At 48.6% G+C, this 17,217-nt stretch overlaps 1 protein-coding gene across 4 annotated transcripts in view; it reads right to left on the reverse strand.

Moving 5' to 3' along the window:
- Positions 1–17,217, reverse strand: part of ALDH3A2 (aldehyde dehydrogenase 3 family member A2) — a 134,414-nt gene that overhangs the window by 49,447 nt on the left and 67,750 nt on the right. For all 4 annotated transcript variants that reach the window (XM_063953999.1, XM_063954002.1, XM_063954001.1 and 1 more), the window contains one exon: positions 6,481–6,689. In XM_063953999.1, coding sequence (XP_063810069.1) covers positions 6,481–6,689 — 209 coding nt within the window. The remainder of the gene's footprint in view (positions 1–6,480; positions 6,690–17,217) is intronic.

A 17,217-nucleotide genomic window follows, 5' to 3' on the forward strand; every position in this document is an offset into this window, starting at 1 on the left:
TTGATCAGGGTAGGGATGACTTCATCTGGAATGCCTTTTTCCTTCAGGATCCGGCGTTCAACCGCCATGCCGTCAAACGCAGCCGCGGTAAGTCTTGGAACAGACAAGGTCCCTGCTGGAGCAGGTCCTTCCTTAGAGGTAGAGGCCACGGGTCCTCCGTGAGCATCTCTTGCAGCTCCGGGTACCAAGTTCTTCTTGGCCAATCCGGAGCCACGAGTATCGTTCTTACTCCTCTCCTTCTTATGATTCTCAGTACTTTTGGTATGAGAGGAAAAGGAGGGAACACATATACCGACTGGAACACCCACGGAGTTACCAGAGCGTCCACCGCTATTGCCTGAGGGTCCCTTGACCTGGCGCAATATCTGTCCAGTTTCTTGTTGAGACGGGACGCCATCATGTCCACCTTTGGTTTTTCCCAACGGTTTACAATCACTTGGAAGACTTCTGGATGAAGTCCCCACTCCCCCGGGTGGAGGTCGTGTCTGCTGAGGAAGTCTGCTTCCCAGTTGTCCACTCCCGGAATGAACACTGCTGACAGTGCTATCACCCAGCGGAGAATCCTTGCAGCTTCTGACATTGCCCTCCTGCTTCTTGTGCCGCCCTGTCTGTTTACGTGGGCGACAGCCGTGATGTTGTCCGACTGGATCAATACCGGTTGACCCTGAAGCAGAGGCCTTGCTTGACTTAGGGCATTGTAAATGGCCCTTAGCTCTAGGATATTTATGTGAAGAGACGTTTCCATGCTTGACCACAAGCCCTGGAAATTTCTTCCCTGTGTGACTGCTCCTTTGTGCAGCAGATCCCACTGAAAAGTTCTTGCATGGAATCTTCCGAATGGAATCGCTTCGTAAGAAGCCACCATTTTTCCCAGGACTCTCGTGCACTGATGCACTGACACTTGTCCTGGTTTTAGGAGGTTCCTGACTAGCTCGGATAACTCCCTGGCCTTCTCCTCCGGGAGAAACACCTTTTTCTGGACTGTGTCCAGAATCATCCCTAGGAACAGTAGACGTGTTGTTGGAATCAGCTGTGATTTTGGGATATTTAGAATCCACCCGTGCTGACGTAGCACTACCTGAGATAGTGCTACTCCGACCTCTAACTGTTCCCTGGACCTTGCCCTTATCAGGAGATCGTCCAAGTAAGGGATAATTAATACGCCTTTTCTTCGAAGAAGAATCATCATTTCGGCCATTACCTTGGTAAAGACCCGTGGTGCCGTGGACAATCCAAACGGCAGCGTCTGAAACTGATAATGACAGTTTTGTATCACAAACCTGAGGTACTCTTGGTGAGAAGGGTAGATTGGGACATGGAGATAAGCATCCTTGATGTCTAGAGATACCATATAGTCCCCTTCTTCCAGGTTCGCTATCACTGCTCTGAGTGACTCCATCTTGAATTTGAACCTTTTTATGTAAGTGTTCAAAGATTTTAGATTTAAAATTGGTCTCACCGAGCCGTCCGGCTTCGGTACCACAAACAGCGTGGAATAATACCCCTTTCCCTGTTGTAGGAGGGGTACCTTGATTATCACCTGCTGGGAATACAGCTTGTGAATAGCTTCCAATACTGCCTCCCTGTCGGAGGGAGACGTTGGTAGAGCAGACTTCAGGAACCGGCGAGGGGGAGACGTCTCGAATTCCAATTTGTACCCCTGTGATACTACCTGCAGGATCCAGGGGTCCACTTGCGAGTGAGCCCACTGCGCGCTGAAATTCTTGAGACGGCCCCCCACCGTGCCCGAGTCTGCTTGCAGAGCCCCAGCGTCTGAGGACTTGGCAGAAGCGGGGGAGGGCTTCTGCTCCTGGGAAGAGGCTGCATGGTGCAGTCTTTTTCCCCTTCCTCTGCCCCGGGGCAGGAACGAGCGGCCTTTTTCCCTCTTGCCCTTATAGGGACGAAAGGACTGGGTTTGAAAAGACGGTGTCTTTTTCTGCTGAGAGGTGACCTGGGGTAAAAAAGTGGATTTTCCAGCCGTTGCTGTGGCCACCAGGTCCGATAGACCGACCCCAAATAACTCCTCCCCTTTATACGGCAATACTTCCATATGTCGTTTGGAATCCGCATCACCTGACCACTGTCGCGTCCATAACGTTCTTCTGGCAGAAATGGACATCGCACTTACTCTAGATGCCAGGGTGCAAATATCCCTCTGTGCATCTCGCATATATAGTAATGCATCCTTTAAATGCTCTATAGTTAACAATATACTGTCCCTATCCAGGGTATCAATATTTTCAGTCAGGGAATCCGACCAAGCCACTCCAGCGCTGCACATCCAGGCTGAGGCGATCGCTGGTCGCAGTATAACACCGGTATGTGTGTATATACCTTTTAAGATATTTTCCAGCCTTCTATCAGCTGGTTCCTTGAGAGCGGCCGTATCAGGAGACGGTAACGCCACTTGTTTTGATAAGCGTGTGAGCGCCTTATCTACCCTAGGGGGTGTTTCCCAACGTGCCCTAACCTCTGGCGGGAAAGGGTATAGTGCCAATAATTTATTAGAAATCAGCAGTTTTTTATCGGGGGAAACCCACGCTTTATCACACACCTCATTTAATTCATCTGACTCAGGAAAAACCACTGGTAGTTTTTTCACACCCCACATAATACCCTTTTTTGTGGTACTTGTAGTGTCAGAAATGTGCAATGCCTCCTTCATTGCCGTGATCATGTAACGTGTGGCCCTACTGGACATTACGTTTGTCTCGTCACCGTCGACACTGGATTCAGTATCCGTGTCAGGGTCTGTGTCGACCATCTGAGGTAACGGGCGTTTTAGCGCCCCTGACGGTGTCTGAGACGCCTGAACAGGCACTAATTGATTTGTCGGCTGTCTCATGTCGTCAACAGTTTTTTGCAAAGTGCTGACATTGTCACGTAATTCTTTAATTACTACCATCCAGTCAGGTGTCGACTCCCTAGGGGGTGACATCACTAACACAGGCAATTGCTCTGCTTCCACATCATTTTCCTCCTCATACATGTCGACACAATCGTACCGACACCCAGCACACACACAGGGAATGCTCTGATAGAGGACAGGACCCCACTAGCCCTTTGGGGAGACAGAGGGAGAGTTTGCCAGCACACACCAGAGCGCTATATATATACAGGGATAACCTTATATAAGTGTTACTCCCTGTTATAGCTGCTGTATTTATATATTAGCTGCCAATAGTGCCCCCCTCTCTGTTTTACCCTGTTTCTGTAGTGCAGGACTGCAGGGGAGAGTCAGGGAGCCGTCCTTCCAGCGGAGCTGTGAAAGAAAATGGCGCTTGTGTGCTGAGGAGAAAGGCTCCGCCCCCTTCGCGGCGGCCTTTTCTCCCGCTTTTTTCAGGAAACTGGCAGGGGATAAATGCATCCATATAGCCCAGGAGCTATATGTGATGCATTTTATTTAGCCATATAAGGTTTTTATCTCATTTTTATTGCGTCTCAGGGCGCTCCCCCCCAGCGCCCTGCACCCTCAGTGACCGGAGTGTGAAGTGTGCTGAGAGCAATGGCGCACAGCTGCAGTGCTGTGCGCTACCTTATTTGAAGACAGGAACGTCTTCTGCCGCCGCTTTCTCCGGACCTCTTCGCTCTTCTGGCTCTGTAAGGGGGCCGGCGGCGCGGCTCCGGGACCCATCCAGGCTGAACCTGTGATCGTCCCTCTGGAGCTAATGTCCAGTAGCCAAGAAGCCCAATCCACTCTGCAGTCAGGTGAGTTCGCTTCTTCTCCCCTTAGTCCCACGATGCAGTGAGCCTGTTGCCAGCAGGACTCACTGAAAATAAAAAAACTATTTTTACTTCTAAGCAGCTCAGGAGAGCCACCTAGCTTGCACCCTTCTCGTTCGGGCACAAAAATCTAACTGAGGCTTGGAGGAGGGTCATAGGGGGAGGAGCCAGTGCACACCAGCTAGTCTAAAGCTTTTACTTTTTGTGCCCAGTCTCCTGCGGAGCCGCTATTCCCCATGGTCCTTACGGAGTTCCCAGCATCCACTAGGACGTCAGAGAAATAGTAGTTAATAGTTTGTTTAGAAAAAAAAAAAAACACCATCAGATAGGAAAGCTGACGCGGCTTGTAAAGGGTTGTATTCACGGCACGATTTGGGGAGAGATGGGTGCTGAGCGGTTCGCTCAGCACGCATCTCTCCCCCCGCTCAGCACAGCGCGATGTGTGCTGAGCGTGCGGGGGGGGGGGGGGGGGGGGCCTCATTTCACCCAGATGGGGGAAAAGTCACTGGCTGCTTTTTCTCCCCAAACAGAATACCCCTTTTGGTGGTAACCGGGTTAATATCAGAAATGTGCAATACATCTTTCATTGCAGTAATCATGCATCGGATGGCTTTTGTAGACTGAAGATTTGTCTCATCCTCATCCACACTGGAGTCAGACTCCATGTCGACATCTGTGTCTACCATCAGAGCTAGCGGCGTTTATGAGCCCCTGACGGCTTCTGAGTCGCCTGGGCAGGCGCGGGCTGAGATCCCGGCTGTCCCAAGGCTGCTGCGTCATCAAACCTTTTATGTAAGGAGTTGACACTGTCGGTTAAGACCTTCCACATATCCATCCAATCAGGTGTCGGCCCCGTTGGGGGCGACACCACATGTATCTGCCCCTGCTACGCCTCCGTATAACCTTTCTCATCAAACATGTCGACACAGCAGTACCGACACACCGCACACACACAGGGAATGCTCAGACTGAGGACAGGACCCCACAAAGTCCTTTGGGGAGACAGAGAGAGAGTATGCCAGCACACACCACAGCGCTATATAACACAGGGATTTACACTGCTAATAAGTGATTTTCCCAATAGCTGCTTGTTTGTATCGATTTGCGCCTAAATTTATGTGCCCCCCCCTCTCTTTTTAACCCGTCTTGTACCTGGATACTGCAGGGGAGAGCCTGGGGAGCGTGCTTCCAGCGGAGCTGTGAAGGGAAAATGGCGCTGGTGTGCTGAGGAAGAAAGCCCCGCCCCCTCAGCGGCAGGCTTCTGTCCCGCGTTTTCTTTAACTTAATGGCGGGGGTTTTTACACATATACAGTTAGGTGACTGTATTATGTGTATATTTAGCCAAAAGGTAATATAATTGCTGCCCAGGGCGCCCCCCCCCCAGCGCCCTGCACCCTATAGTGACCGGAGTGTGTGGTGTGCTGTGGGAGCAATGGCGCACAGCTGCAGTGCTGTGCGCTACCTTAATGAAGACCGGAGTCTTCTGCCGCCGATTTCATCTCCTTCTTCTGTCTTCTGGCTCTGCAAGGGGGACGGCGGCGCGGCTCCGGGAACGGACGATCGAGGTCAGGCCCTGTGTTCGAACCCTCTGGAGCTAATGGTGTCCAGTAGCCTAAGAAGCACAAGCTAGCTGCACGCAGGTAGGTTTGCTTCTCTCCCCTCAGTCCCACGTAGCAGTGAGTCTGTTGCCAGCAGATCTCACTGAAAATAAAAAACCTAACAAATACTTTCTTTCTAGCAAGCTCAGGAGAGCCCACTAGGAGCACCCAGCTCTGGCCGGGCACAGATTCTAACTGAGGTCTGGAGGAGGGGCATAGAGGGAGGAGCCAGTGCACACCAGATAGTACCTAATCTTTCTTTTAGAGTTCCCAGTCTCCTGCGGAGCCCGTCTATTCCCCATGGTCCTTACGGAGTTCCCAGCATCCACTAGGACGTCAGAGAAAAATATATATATAATTTTTTTTATTTACCATAATGCATATCATTTTCAGGAATAGAAAGCCTTCCACATTAAATGAGGGAACCCTGGGGCAGATGTATTAACCTGGAGAAGGCATAAGGAAGTGATAAACCAGTGATATGTGCAAGGTGATAAAGGCACCAGCCAATCAGATCCTAACTGTTAATTTACATATTAGAGCTGATTGGCTGGTGCCTTTATCACCTTGCACATATCACTGGTTTATCACTTCCTTATGCCTTCTCCAGGTTAATACATCTGCCCCCCTGTGAGTTGGGGTTTTTTTATTGATAAAAAAAAAAAGTCCCCCTCATTCAAATGTGGGTGCAGTAGAATTTATGGAAGCCAGGTTGGGGAGAACTTCTCCTATCACAGGGCTCCATGGATTTTCTGTAGAGTAGAGCTATAGGTAGTCACACTGGAGAACCTCCCCAATCTTTGTAGTTACTATGGGCGGGTAAATAAATAACTTTAAAAGTCCTGCCACTGCCTCGTTATTTTTTTATTTTATTTTTTTAAATATAAACTAAAGTGATGTCATGGTGATGTGTTTTGTTTTTCTCCTTTCTACATTCCCTGCGAAGGTAAGAGGGGATCTCATACTCTGCAGCAACGGGGTTAAAATAAAAAAAAACTCTCTTGAAGACATTGCATGCTGAATGATTTAAGGTAATTTTTAAATCTCTGAATTAAAGGACTTGCACAAGACACACACTGAACATTAGATGTCATCTATCACATTAGACAAGTGCTGCCAATAATCCTTGACCTATGAATTGTTGCACAGTAAAACTCACCTGCTTGCAATGTCAATATCGCAGTCCTTATCAATGTAACATGGACTCTTTCCTCCGAGCTCAAGGGTTACAGGCGTCAGGAATTTAGCAGCTGCTGTCATTATAATTTTACCAACATTGGTATTGCCGGTATAGAAGATGTGGTCAAATCGTTCCGCCAGCAACTCTGTTGTCTCTGCTACTCCCCCATTTACCACTGGGTACAGATCCTACAAAAGGGCAGATCAATACTTATTGTCACAGCATACATTAGATTACATTTTATAAAATATATGGAAAAATATTATAATATGCCTTGCTAGGTTACGGTAAATATGGGAAACTAGGTAACACAATAAACATGCTAAAGCACAAACAGAAGGAAGATTGCAGACAGTAAAAAAACACAAAATTGCTATTTATATACACTAGTGAACAGGAAAAGAAAACAGATACATACAAAGGGGTATGTTCAATAAGTGTCGGAAGCTGACGTATTTTCAAACAAGACGGCAGCTTCCGACAGAATTTATTAGAGGCTGTTTTTTTTCCGACAAGTCGGGAATTCCCGTCTTGTCGGAAAACCCGTGGATCGGCAGAATAGCCGCGGATCCACTTGCTTTTGTAGGAAACAAGGCCAAATCAGACAACCACAATCAGACTTTTAAAAAAGTCATATTGAGGTGAGGAGACGGGGGAGTGGGGCGAGGGAGGGAGGGAGAGAGAGTGCTTGCCGGCGGGGGCAGCTGGAGTCGCGGACGCTGGAAGATGGGGCTCCTCTCTGTCGTCTCCCCCGGCCAGCACCTCTCTCCCGGCAACGCTCCCCGGCCGGCACTGAATGCGGCTAGTGGCTGTCTCCAGCAGCTCCCTGTGTTCTCACACACGGGGAGCTGCTGACAGCAGCAGCACAGACGGGAGGGAACGGCCAAATCCGACAGTCAGATTTGGCAACCCTATTGAATAGGGCATGTCGGAATGGATCAGACTCTTATTGAATATACCCCAAAGCCTATATACTGAAGGGGGCAGATAGACAGACAGTTGCACCAGAGGGGGCAGATATATCCTACTACTGTGACTATTATGTCCATACTTCCAGGCAAAACTTTTGTACATGTCAAATTCACAGGTTTTTTTCCCCCCATTAACCAGTTACACATATATTATACACTAGGTGATTCATCGCGCCCTAAACCCCTGCACGTCCTTTGGGCGGGCAATATTTTAATTATATGGAGTATTATCTTCAAGCATAATGTTGTTAGTGGTTAAATATTTTACGTGCAAAGGGCGTGCGATGGTCAAGGGGGCGTAGACCCTTGCGACGACGTGAAGAGCACGATGAATGAACTAGTGTGTTAATAATATATGTGTACATAATTTAGTTATAAAGACAATGTTTGGTAAATATCACATACACAGTGTGTGTGTTGGGAGATTATTTCTTTATATATATATATTGTATATATACAATAGCACATACACAGTGTGCGCGCTGGGGACTTATCCCTCATACAGTATATGGTATTAGCCTCTCACCAGCTTCATTGTCCCCGCACACTGCACACTACAGACTCTCACTCTGCACCAGAAACAGCAACCACCATGTGCCTTCCTGGCCGCGCAAGGCATGCCTGGAGTTGTAGTCTCCCCACAGCACTGCCGTGACGTCACAGTGACGCACACCCTCCGCAATCTATCCTCGTGCAGGGGGAGGTGGGGCCGCCACGTTCCCCCGCTGTGCTCCCTGGGAGATGTAGTCCGCAGCTGCCGCTCCCCCTCCCCCTCACACTCTGACTGAGAGCTACACGTCGGCTGCTGAGTGTTAACATGGCGCCCGGGAGGCAGACGACAACTGAGGCTGGGATGTGAGCGGCGGAGAGATGCCGGGGGGGGGGAGATCGCAGCGGAGTGGGCACGGAGGGCAGCAGTCGTCACCCTCCCTCCCCCCTTCCCCCTTCCCGCCTCCAACAGCAGCACACGGCCTGACAGCTGACGTGTAGCCCAGCATGGGTGTCCGGGTGTCTGCCTGACAGGTGAGATCACCTCCTCTTTCTCCCCGATCCCGAACTGACAGAAGTTCGTCCGCAGCAGCATGGCAGCCACCTGGGCAGTGGCGGAGCTTAGTGATACAGTATCGTCCCGGGGTGACTGCTAATTGCCCGATTACTCCTGGGGGGGCTATCATCAGGGCACTGGCTGCTGCTCAGTGTAGCTCTTACTATTAGTCAGCGTGTGTTTTACGTAGTCTCTCCTATCCAGATCTGTGGCTCTATGACTCAGAGCGCCTAGCCATGCCCAGAGTTAGCAAATGAGTCATTGGGGCGAATTCAAATATTTGAAAAGTCTGTTGGGTGTCTTTTTTTTCCTGCCTGTTAGATTGTAAATTCAGTTGGGTGTCTGTTTTTTTCCTAACAATTGAATACCCCCTATAGAGTCACAGATCTGGACAAATATAAAGGATATGCGTCTTCAAAACATACAGACACAAGTCCTTGATTAATTGCCCCCAAAATGTCCCTGGATGAGAAATGTCTATAATCTTGACACTACAATAACATGGTTCATATAGTTATCTACAAATAATAAGACTGTACCATAAGATCATGCACAAATATCCTCTGGGAAAAGGAGTAAAAACACATGAAATATAAATATTTGCTTTAGAATTGGTCTTCCACATGCTTTTTGGATGTTGGCCTTTTATCAACATGCCATGTACTAGCAGCTCCCTTTACAGATGAAGAATAAGGAGTACTATGAGGGAGATTCAGCATGGATCGCTATTGCCACTGGAATTGCATGGTTTTAAAACTACTACTGCAAAAAAATCACGGTAAGCCGCCCAGAAATGGTAAAAGACGCCCACCGATGCAATCGCAATTCTGCATATGCATGCGCAGAGTTGCGATCCATACACAAAAACAGAGAACCATCGACCATTGTGGTTGACCAATGCCTACTCAAAATGCGCCAGCGCAATATTTTTACTTGCAATCAATTATGGGGTATATGCAATTCCGGGCGAATTGCGGCATTTTTTCGCCCGTTTTTAAATTCGACCGGAATTCGACATATTCAATAAAAAACGGATTCGACAGTCCCGCTGTCGAAAAACGGACCAATTGACGGATAAGTGCGTCCTGGATTCGACTTTTCGGAGGGCACAAAAATCGTTAAAAAACCCGAAAAAAAATTGCGTGGGGGTCCCCCCTCCTAAGCATAACCAGCCTCGGGCTCTTTGAGCCAGTCCTGGTTGTAAAAATACAGGGAAAAAATGGACAGGGGATCCCCCGTATTTTTAGAACCAGCACCAGGCTCTGCGTCCGGTCCTGGTGCAAAAAATACGGGGGACAAAAAGCGTAGGGGTCCCCCGTATTTTTTTGAACCAGCACCGGTCTCCACTAGCTGGTACCTATAGTTCTTCTGCAAAAAAAATACCCAAATAAAAACAGGACACGCACACCTTGAAAGTAAAACTTTATTACATACATACCGACACACACATACTTACCTATGTTCACACGCCGACTGTGTCCACGTCTCCATCTGTCGACGTCTCGGAATCCGGGGTACCTGAAAATAAAATTATACTCGCCTAAATCCAGTGTCCTGTTATTATTTGTAATCCACGTACTTGGCAAAAAAACAAACCGCATTTACCCGATCCACACGGACTGAAAGGGGTCCCACAGCCGCTGCATTATCTTCAATGGTGGGAACTTTGCGGTCAGCGGTGAGGTCACCCGCGGTCAGCCGCTGACCGCAAGTAACCTCACCGCTGACCGCAAAGTTCCCACCATTGAATATAATGGAGGGGCTGTGCGATGCGCTGTCTGCCAGCTCAGACGCGCATAGGCAATCAGGAGAGTGCCACGACGTGGCGCTCCCTGATTGCCTGAAGGGACCCTCTGTGACAGGAGTCACGGGGGGTCTCAGCATTCGGGGGAAAGGGGTCCCATGTGTAAACATGGGACCCCTTTCAGTCCGTGTGGATCGGGTAAATGCGGTTTGTTTTTTTGCCAAGTACGTGGATTACAAATAATAACAGGACACTGGATTTAGGAGAGTATAATTTTATTTTCTGGTACCCCGGATTCAGAGACGTCGACAGATGGAGACGTGGACACAGTCGGCGTATGAACATAGGTAAGTATGTGTGTGTCGGCATGTATGTAATAAAGTTTTACTCTAAAGGTGTGCGTTTCCTGTTTTTATTTGGGTATTTTTTTTGCAGAAGAACTACAGGTACCAGCGGGCCCGTTTCCCCCCACATGCTGGTACTTGTGGTTCTCCAAGTACTAGCTTGCGGGGGGAGGCTTGCTGGGACTTGTAGTTCTTCTGCAAAAAACAATATTCTTTCATTTTTACACATGGCTATCAGCCCCCCATCCGCAGCCCTTGGATGGGGGGGGGGGGGGGGGGGGGGGGGGACAGCCTCGGGCTTCACCCCTGGCCCTTGGGTAGCTGGAGGGGGGGACCCCTTGATTTAAGGGGTCCCCACTCCTCCAGGGTACCCTGGCCCGGGGTGACTAGTTGGGTATTTAATGCCACAGCCGCAGGGACCAGTATAAAAGTGTCCCCCGGCTGTGGCATTGTCTCCCCAGCTAGTGGAGCCCAGTGCTGGTTCTAAAAATACGGGGGACCCCTACGCTTTTTGTCCCCCGTATTTTTTGCACCAGGACCGGATGCAGAGCCCGGTGCTGGTTCTAAAAATACGGGGGATCCCCTGTCCATTTCCCCCCCGTATTTTTACAACCAGGACCGGCTCAAAGAGCCCGAGGCTGGTTATGCTTAGGAGGGGGGACCCCACGCATTTTTTTTCCAGAATTTTAACCCACTCCCACCCCTTCCCACTGAAAACCATGCTCTCTCAATTTTAGTCAGTTAAAAAAAAAATATTATTTTAAAAAATATATAAATAATAGTTGAAAATCCTAATAAACAAACCAAGTACCTAATCCCTTCTAATATAAATAGATATGCTATTAGCAATAAAAAAAAAAAAACACAAAAAAAAACATGTTTTTAAAAAAAATTTTATTCGATTCCGCCAGCAAAGTGAGGCGGAATGAAATGGACGAATTTACTGTCGAAAAGCACTGTTGTCGAATCGACATTTTTCAATTGAATATACTTTTGTCGAAAAGCCGCATTTTTACCATTGCAGACATGTCGAATTTGAAAAAGTCGAATCTGAAAAGTCCGTTTTTTTGTCGAAAAGTACTGTATTGCATTGTCAAAAAAAAAATTTGTCGAAAATGCCCCGTTTTTCGACATTTTCGGCAATTCGACCGCAATTGCATATACCCCTATAGCTGAAATCAGATACACGCCCCGAAAACGGCCATGACACGCCGGTGGTTTGCCAACCACACCCCACAAACGCCATGTTACCAGCTACGAATGGTCACTTCCTGTCAATCACTCTGCAGTCGCAATTCACTGAGGCTGCAATTGCATGGTGATCGCATTGCGGCTTCCACGCACATGCAGTGCATTCACAGCGCATGCACAGTCTTCTGATTTGTAGATTTACATTTTTGGAATATAGCGATCCAAACTGAATAAGGGCCTCTGTTCCATAGTTTTAAAAATCAGTGGTGGGAAATAGCCAATAACAAACCATTCATCCTATTTTAATGCACATTTCAGTAGTGATGAGCGGGTTCGGATCCTCGGGATCCGACCCGCCCGAACTTCACTTTTTTTTTACACGGGTCTGAGCGACTCGGATCTTCCCGCCTTGCTCGGTTAACCCGAGCGCGCCCGAACGTCATCATCCCGCTGTCGGATTCTCGCGAGACTCGAATTCTATATAAGGAGCCGCGTGTCGCCGCCATTTTCACACGTGCATTGAGATTGATAGGGAGAGGACGTGGCTGGCGTCCTCTCCATTATAGTAGAACACAGAGTGACTTAGTTAGTTATAATTGTGGGGAGGATTGGGGACGGGGAGCAGCTGTTAGGGAGTACAGTGCAGGGTTTTGATTATACCACACCAGTGAGTTTAATCCTTTGTTTCTCTGCCTGAAAAAACCGCTCCACCATATCTGTGCTCACTCAGTGTGCTGCACTGCTGCATGATATATCTGTGCTGAGTGCACTGCTCTGCTCACACTGCCTAATTGTGGGTACTGGGGAGCAGTTATAGCAGGAGTACAGTGCACCGTTTTGCTGACAGTGACCACCAGTCCAGTATACGTTTGTCTGCCTGAAAAACACTCCTGTGTTTTGTTTTGTTTTCTTCATACTAGTTTAGCAGTCTGCTGACAGTGTCCACCAGGTCCGTTATACAGTATATATATATATATATATATATATATATATATATATATATATATATATATATATATATATATAAGCAGCAGTACGGTAGGCCACGGCTGTACCTACCTCTGTGTCGTCACTCGTCGTCCATAAGTATAAGTAATAATAGTATACTATCCACCCATCTACATTGTATACCTGTGGTGGCTTCTAGTTGTGTGCAAAATATGGAGAACAAAAATGTGGAGGTTAAAAAAATAGGGAAAGATCAAGATCCACTTCCACCTCGTGCTGAAGCTGCTGCCACTAGTCATGGCCGAGACGATGAAATGCCATCAACGTCGTCTGCCAAGGCCGATGCCCAATGTCATAGTACAGAGCATGTAAAATCCAAAACACAAAAGATCAGTAAAAAAATGACCCAAAAATCAAAATTAAAAGCGTCTGAGGAGAAGCGTAAACTTGCCAATATGCCATTTACGACACGGAGTGTTCATGGCTAGTGGTTCAGCTTCACATGAGGATGGAAGCACTCATCCTCTCGCTAGAAAAAAGAAAAGACTTGCGGCAAAAGCACAGCAATGAACTGTGCGTTCTTCGAAATCACAAATCCCAAAGGAGAGTCCAATTGTGTCGGTTGCGATGCCTGACCTTCCCAACACTGGACGGGAAGAGCTTGCGCCTTCCACCATTTGCACGCCCCCTGTAAGTGTTGAAAGGAGCACCCGCAGTCCAGTTCCTGATAGTGAAATTGAAGATGTCAGTGTTGAAGTACACCAGGATGAGGATATGGGTGTTGCTGGCGCTGGGGAGGAAATTGACAAGGAGGATTCTAATGGTGAGGTGGTTTGTTTAAGTCAGGCACCCGGGGAGACACCTGTTGTCCGTGGGAGGAATATGGCCATTGACATGCCTGGTCAAAATACAAAAAAAATCAGCTCTTCAGTGTGGAATTATTTCAACAGAAATGCGGACAACTGGTGTCAAGCCGTGTGTTGTCTTTGTCAAGCTGTAATAAGTAGGGGTAAGGACGTTAACCACCTCGGAACATCCTCCCTTATACGTCACCTGCAGCGCATTCATAATAAGTCAGTGACAAGTTCAAAAACTTTGGGCGACAGCGGAAGCAGTCCACTGACCAGTAAATCCCTTCCTCTTGTAACCAAGCTCGCGCAAACCACACCACCAACTCCCTCAGTGTCAATTTCCTCCTTACCCAGGAAAGCCAATAGTCCTGCAGGCCATGTCACTGGCAAGTCTGACGAGTCCTCTCCTGCCTGGGATTCCTCCGATGCATCCTTGAGTGTAACGCCTACTGCTGCTGGCGCTGCTGTTGTTGCTGCTGGGAGTCGATCGTCATCCCAGAGGGGAAGTCGGAAGACCACTTGTACTACTTCCAGTAAAACAGTCCTTTGCGAGGAAGATGAAATATCACAGCAGTCATCCTGTTGCAAAGCGGATAACTGAGGCCTTGACAACTATGTTGGTGTTAGACGTGCGTCCAGTATCCGCCGTTAGTTCACGGGGAACTAGACAATTGCTTGAGGTAGTGTGCCCCCATTACCAAATACCATCTAGGTTCCACTTCTCTAGGCAGGCGATACCGAGAATGTACACGGACGTCAGAAAGAGACTCACCAGTGTCCTAAAAAATGCAGTTGTACCCAATGTCCACTTAACCACGGACATGTGGACAAGTGGAGCAGGGCAGACTCAGGATTACATGACTGTGACAGCCCACTGGGTAGATGTATTGCCTCCCGCTGCAAGAACAGCAGCGGCGGCACCAGTAGCAGCATCTCGCAAACGCCAACTCGTTCCTAGGCAGGCTACGCTTTGTATCACCGCTTTCCAGAATACGCACACAGCTGAAAACCTCTTACGGAAACTGAGGAAGATCATCGCTGAATGGCTTACCCCAATTGGACTCTCCTGGGGATTTGTGGCATCGGACAATGCCAGCAATATTGTGCGTGCATTACATCTGGGCAAATTCCAGCACGTCCCATGTTTTGCACATACCTTGAATTTGGTGGTGCAGAATTATTTAAAAAACGACAGGGGCATGCAAGAGATGCTGTCGGTGGCCAGAAGAATTGCGGGCCACTTTCGGCGTACAGGCACCGCGTACAGAAGACTGGAGCACCACCAAAAACACCTGAACCTGCCCTGCCATCATCTGAAGCAAGAGGTGGTAACGAGGTGGAATTCAACCCTCTATATGCTTCAGAGGATGGAGGAGCAGCAAAAGGCCATTCAAGCCGATACATCTGGCCACGATATAGGCAAAGGAGGTGGAATGCACCTGTCTCAAGCGCAGTGGAGAATGATTTCAACGTTGTGCAAGGTTCTGCAACCTTTTGAACTTGCCACACGTGAAGTCAGTTCAGACACTGCCAGCCTGAGTCAGGTCATTCCCCTCATCAGGCTTTTGCAGAAGAAGCTGGAGGCATTGAAGGAGGAGCTAAAACAGAGCGATTCCGCTAGGCATGTGGGACTTGTGGATGGAGCCCTTCATTCGCTTAACCAGGATTCACGGGTGGTCAATCTGTTGAAATCAGAGCACTACATTTTGGCCACCGTGCTCGATCCTAGATTTAAAACCTACGTTGGATCTCTCTTTCCGGCAGACACAAGTCTGCAGAAGTTCAAAGAACTGCTGGTGAGAAAATTGTCAAGTCAAGCGGAACGCGACCCGTCAACATCTCCTCCTTCACATTCTCCCGCAACTGGGGGTGCGAGGAAAAGGCTACGAATTCCGAGCCCACCCGCAGGCGGTGATGCAGGGCAGTCTGGAGCGACTGCTGATGCTGATATCTGGTCCGGACTGAAGGACCTGCCAACGATTACGGACATGTCGTCTACTGTCACTGCATATGATTCTCTCACCATTGAAAGAATGGTGGAGGATTATATGAGTGACCGCATCCAAGTAGGCACGTCAGACAGTCCGTACGTATACTGGCAGGAAAAAGAGGCAATTTGGGGGCCCTTGCACAAACTGGCTTTATTCTACCTAAGTTGCCCTCCCTCCAGTGTGTACTCCGAAAGAGTGTTTAGTGCCGCCGCTCACCTTGTCAGCAATCGGCGTACGAGGTTACTTCCAGAAAATGTGGAGAAGATGATGTTCATTAAAATGAATTATAATCAATTCCTCCATGGAGACATTCACCAGCAGCAATTGCCTCCAGAAAGTATACGGGGACCTGAGATGGTGGATTCCAGTGGGGACGAATTAATAATCTGTGATGAGGGGGATGTACACAGTGAAAGGGGTGATGAATCGGACGATGATGATGATGAGGTGGACATCTTGCCTCTGTAGAGCCAGTTTGTGCAAGGAGAGATTGGTTGCTTCTTTTTTGGTGGGGGCCCAAACCAACCAGTCATTTCAGTCACAGTCGTGTGGCAGACCCTGTCGCTGAAATGATGGGTTCGTTAAAGTGTGCATGTCCTGTTTTTACAACATAAGGGTGGGTGGGAGGTCCCAAGGACAATTCCATCTTGCACCTCTTTTTTCTTTCATTTTTCTTTGCATCATGTGCTGTTTGGGGAGTATTTTTTGGAAGGGCCATCCTGCGTGACACTGCAGTGCCACTCCTAGATGGGCCAGGTGTTTGTGTCGGCCACTAGGGTCGCTTAGCTTAGTCGTCACAGAGCTACCTCATTGCGCCTCTTTTTTTCTTTGCGTCATGTGCTGTTTGGGGAGTATTTTTTGGAAGGGCCATCCTGCGTGACACTGCAGTGCCACTCCTAGATGGGCCAGGTGTTTGTGTCGGCCACTAGGGTCGCTTAGCTTAGTCGTCACACAGCTACCTCATTGCGCCTCTTTTTTTCTTTGCGTCATGTGCTGTTTGGGGAGTATTTTTTGGAAGGGCCATCCTGCGTGACACTGCAGTGCCACTCCTAGATGGGCCAGGTGTTTGTGTCGGCCACTTGGGTCGCTTAGCTTAGTCGTCACAGAGCTACCTCATTGCGCCTCTTTTTTTCTTTGCGTCATGTGCTGTTTGGGGAGTATTTTTTGGAAGGGCCATCCTGCGTGACACTGCAGTGCCACTCCTAGATGGGCCAGGTGTTTGTGTCGGCCACTAGGGTCGCTTAGCTTAGTCGTCACACAGCTACCTCATTGCGCCTCTTTTTTTCTTTGCGTCATGTGCTGTTTGGGGAGTATTTTTTGGAAGGGCCATCCTGCGTGACACTGCAGTGCCACTCCTAGATGGGCCAGGTGTTTGTGTCGGCCACTAGGGTCGCTTAGCTTAGTCGTCACACAGCTACCTCATTGCGCCTCTTTTTTTCTTTGCGTCATGTGCTGTTTGGGGAGTATTTTTTGGAAGGGCCATCCTGCGTGACACTGCAGTGCCACTCCTAGATGGGCCAGGTGTTTGTGTCGGCCACTTGGGTCGCTTAGCTTAGTCACACGACTTTGGTGCAGCTCTTTTTTTCTTTGCATCATGTGCTGTTTGGGGACTATTTTTTTAAGTGCCATCC

This window comes from Pseudophryne corroboree, chromosome 2 (assembly GCF_028390025.1).
Source record: "Pseudophryne corroboree isolate aPseCor3 chromosome 2, aPseCor3.hap2, whole genome shotgun sequence".
Lineage (NCBI taxonomy): Eukaryota > Metazoa > Chordata > Amphibia > Anura > Myobatrachidae > Pseudophryne > Pseudophryne corroboree.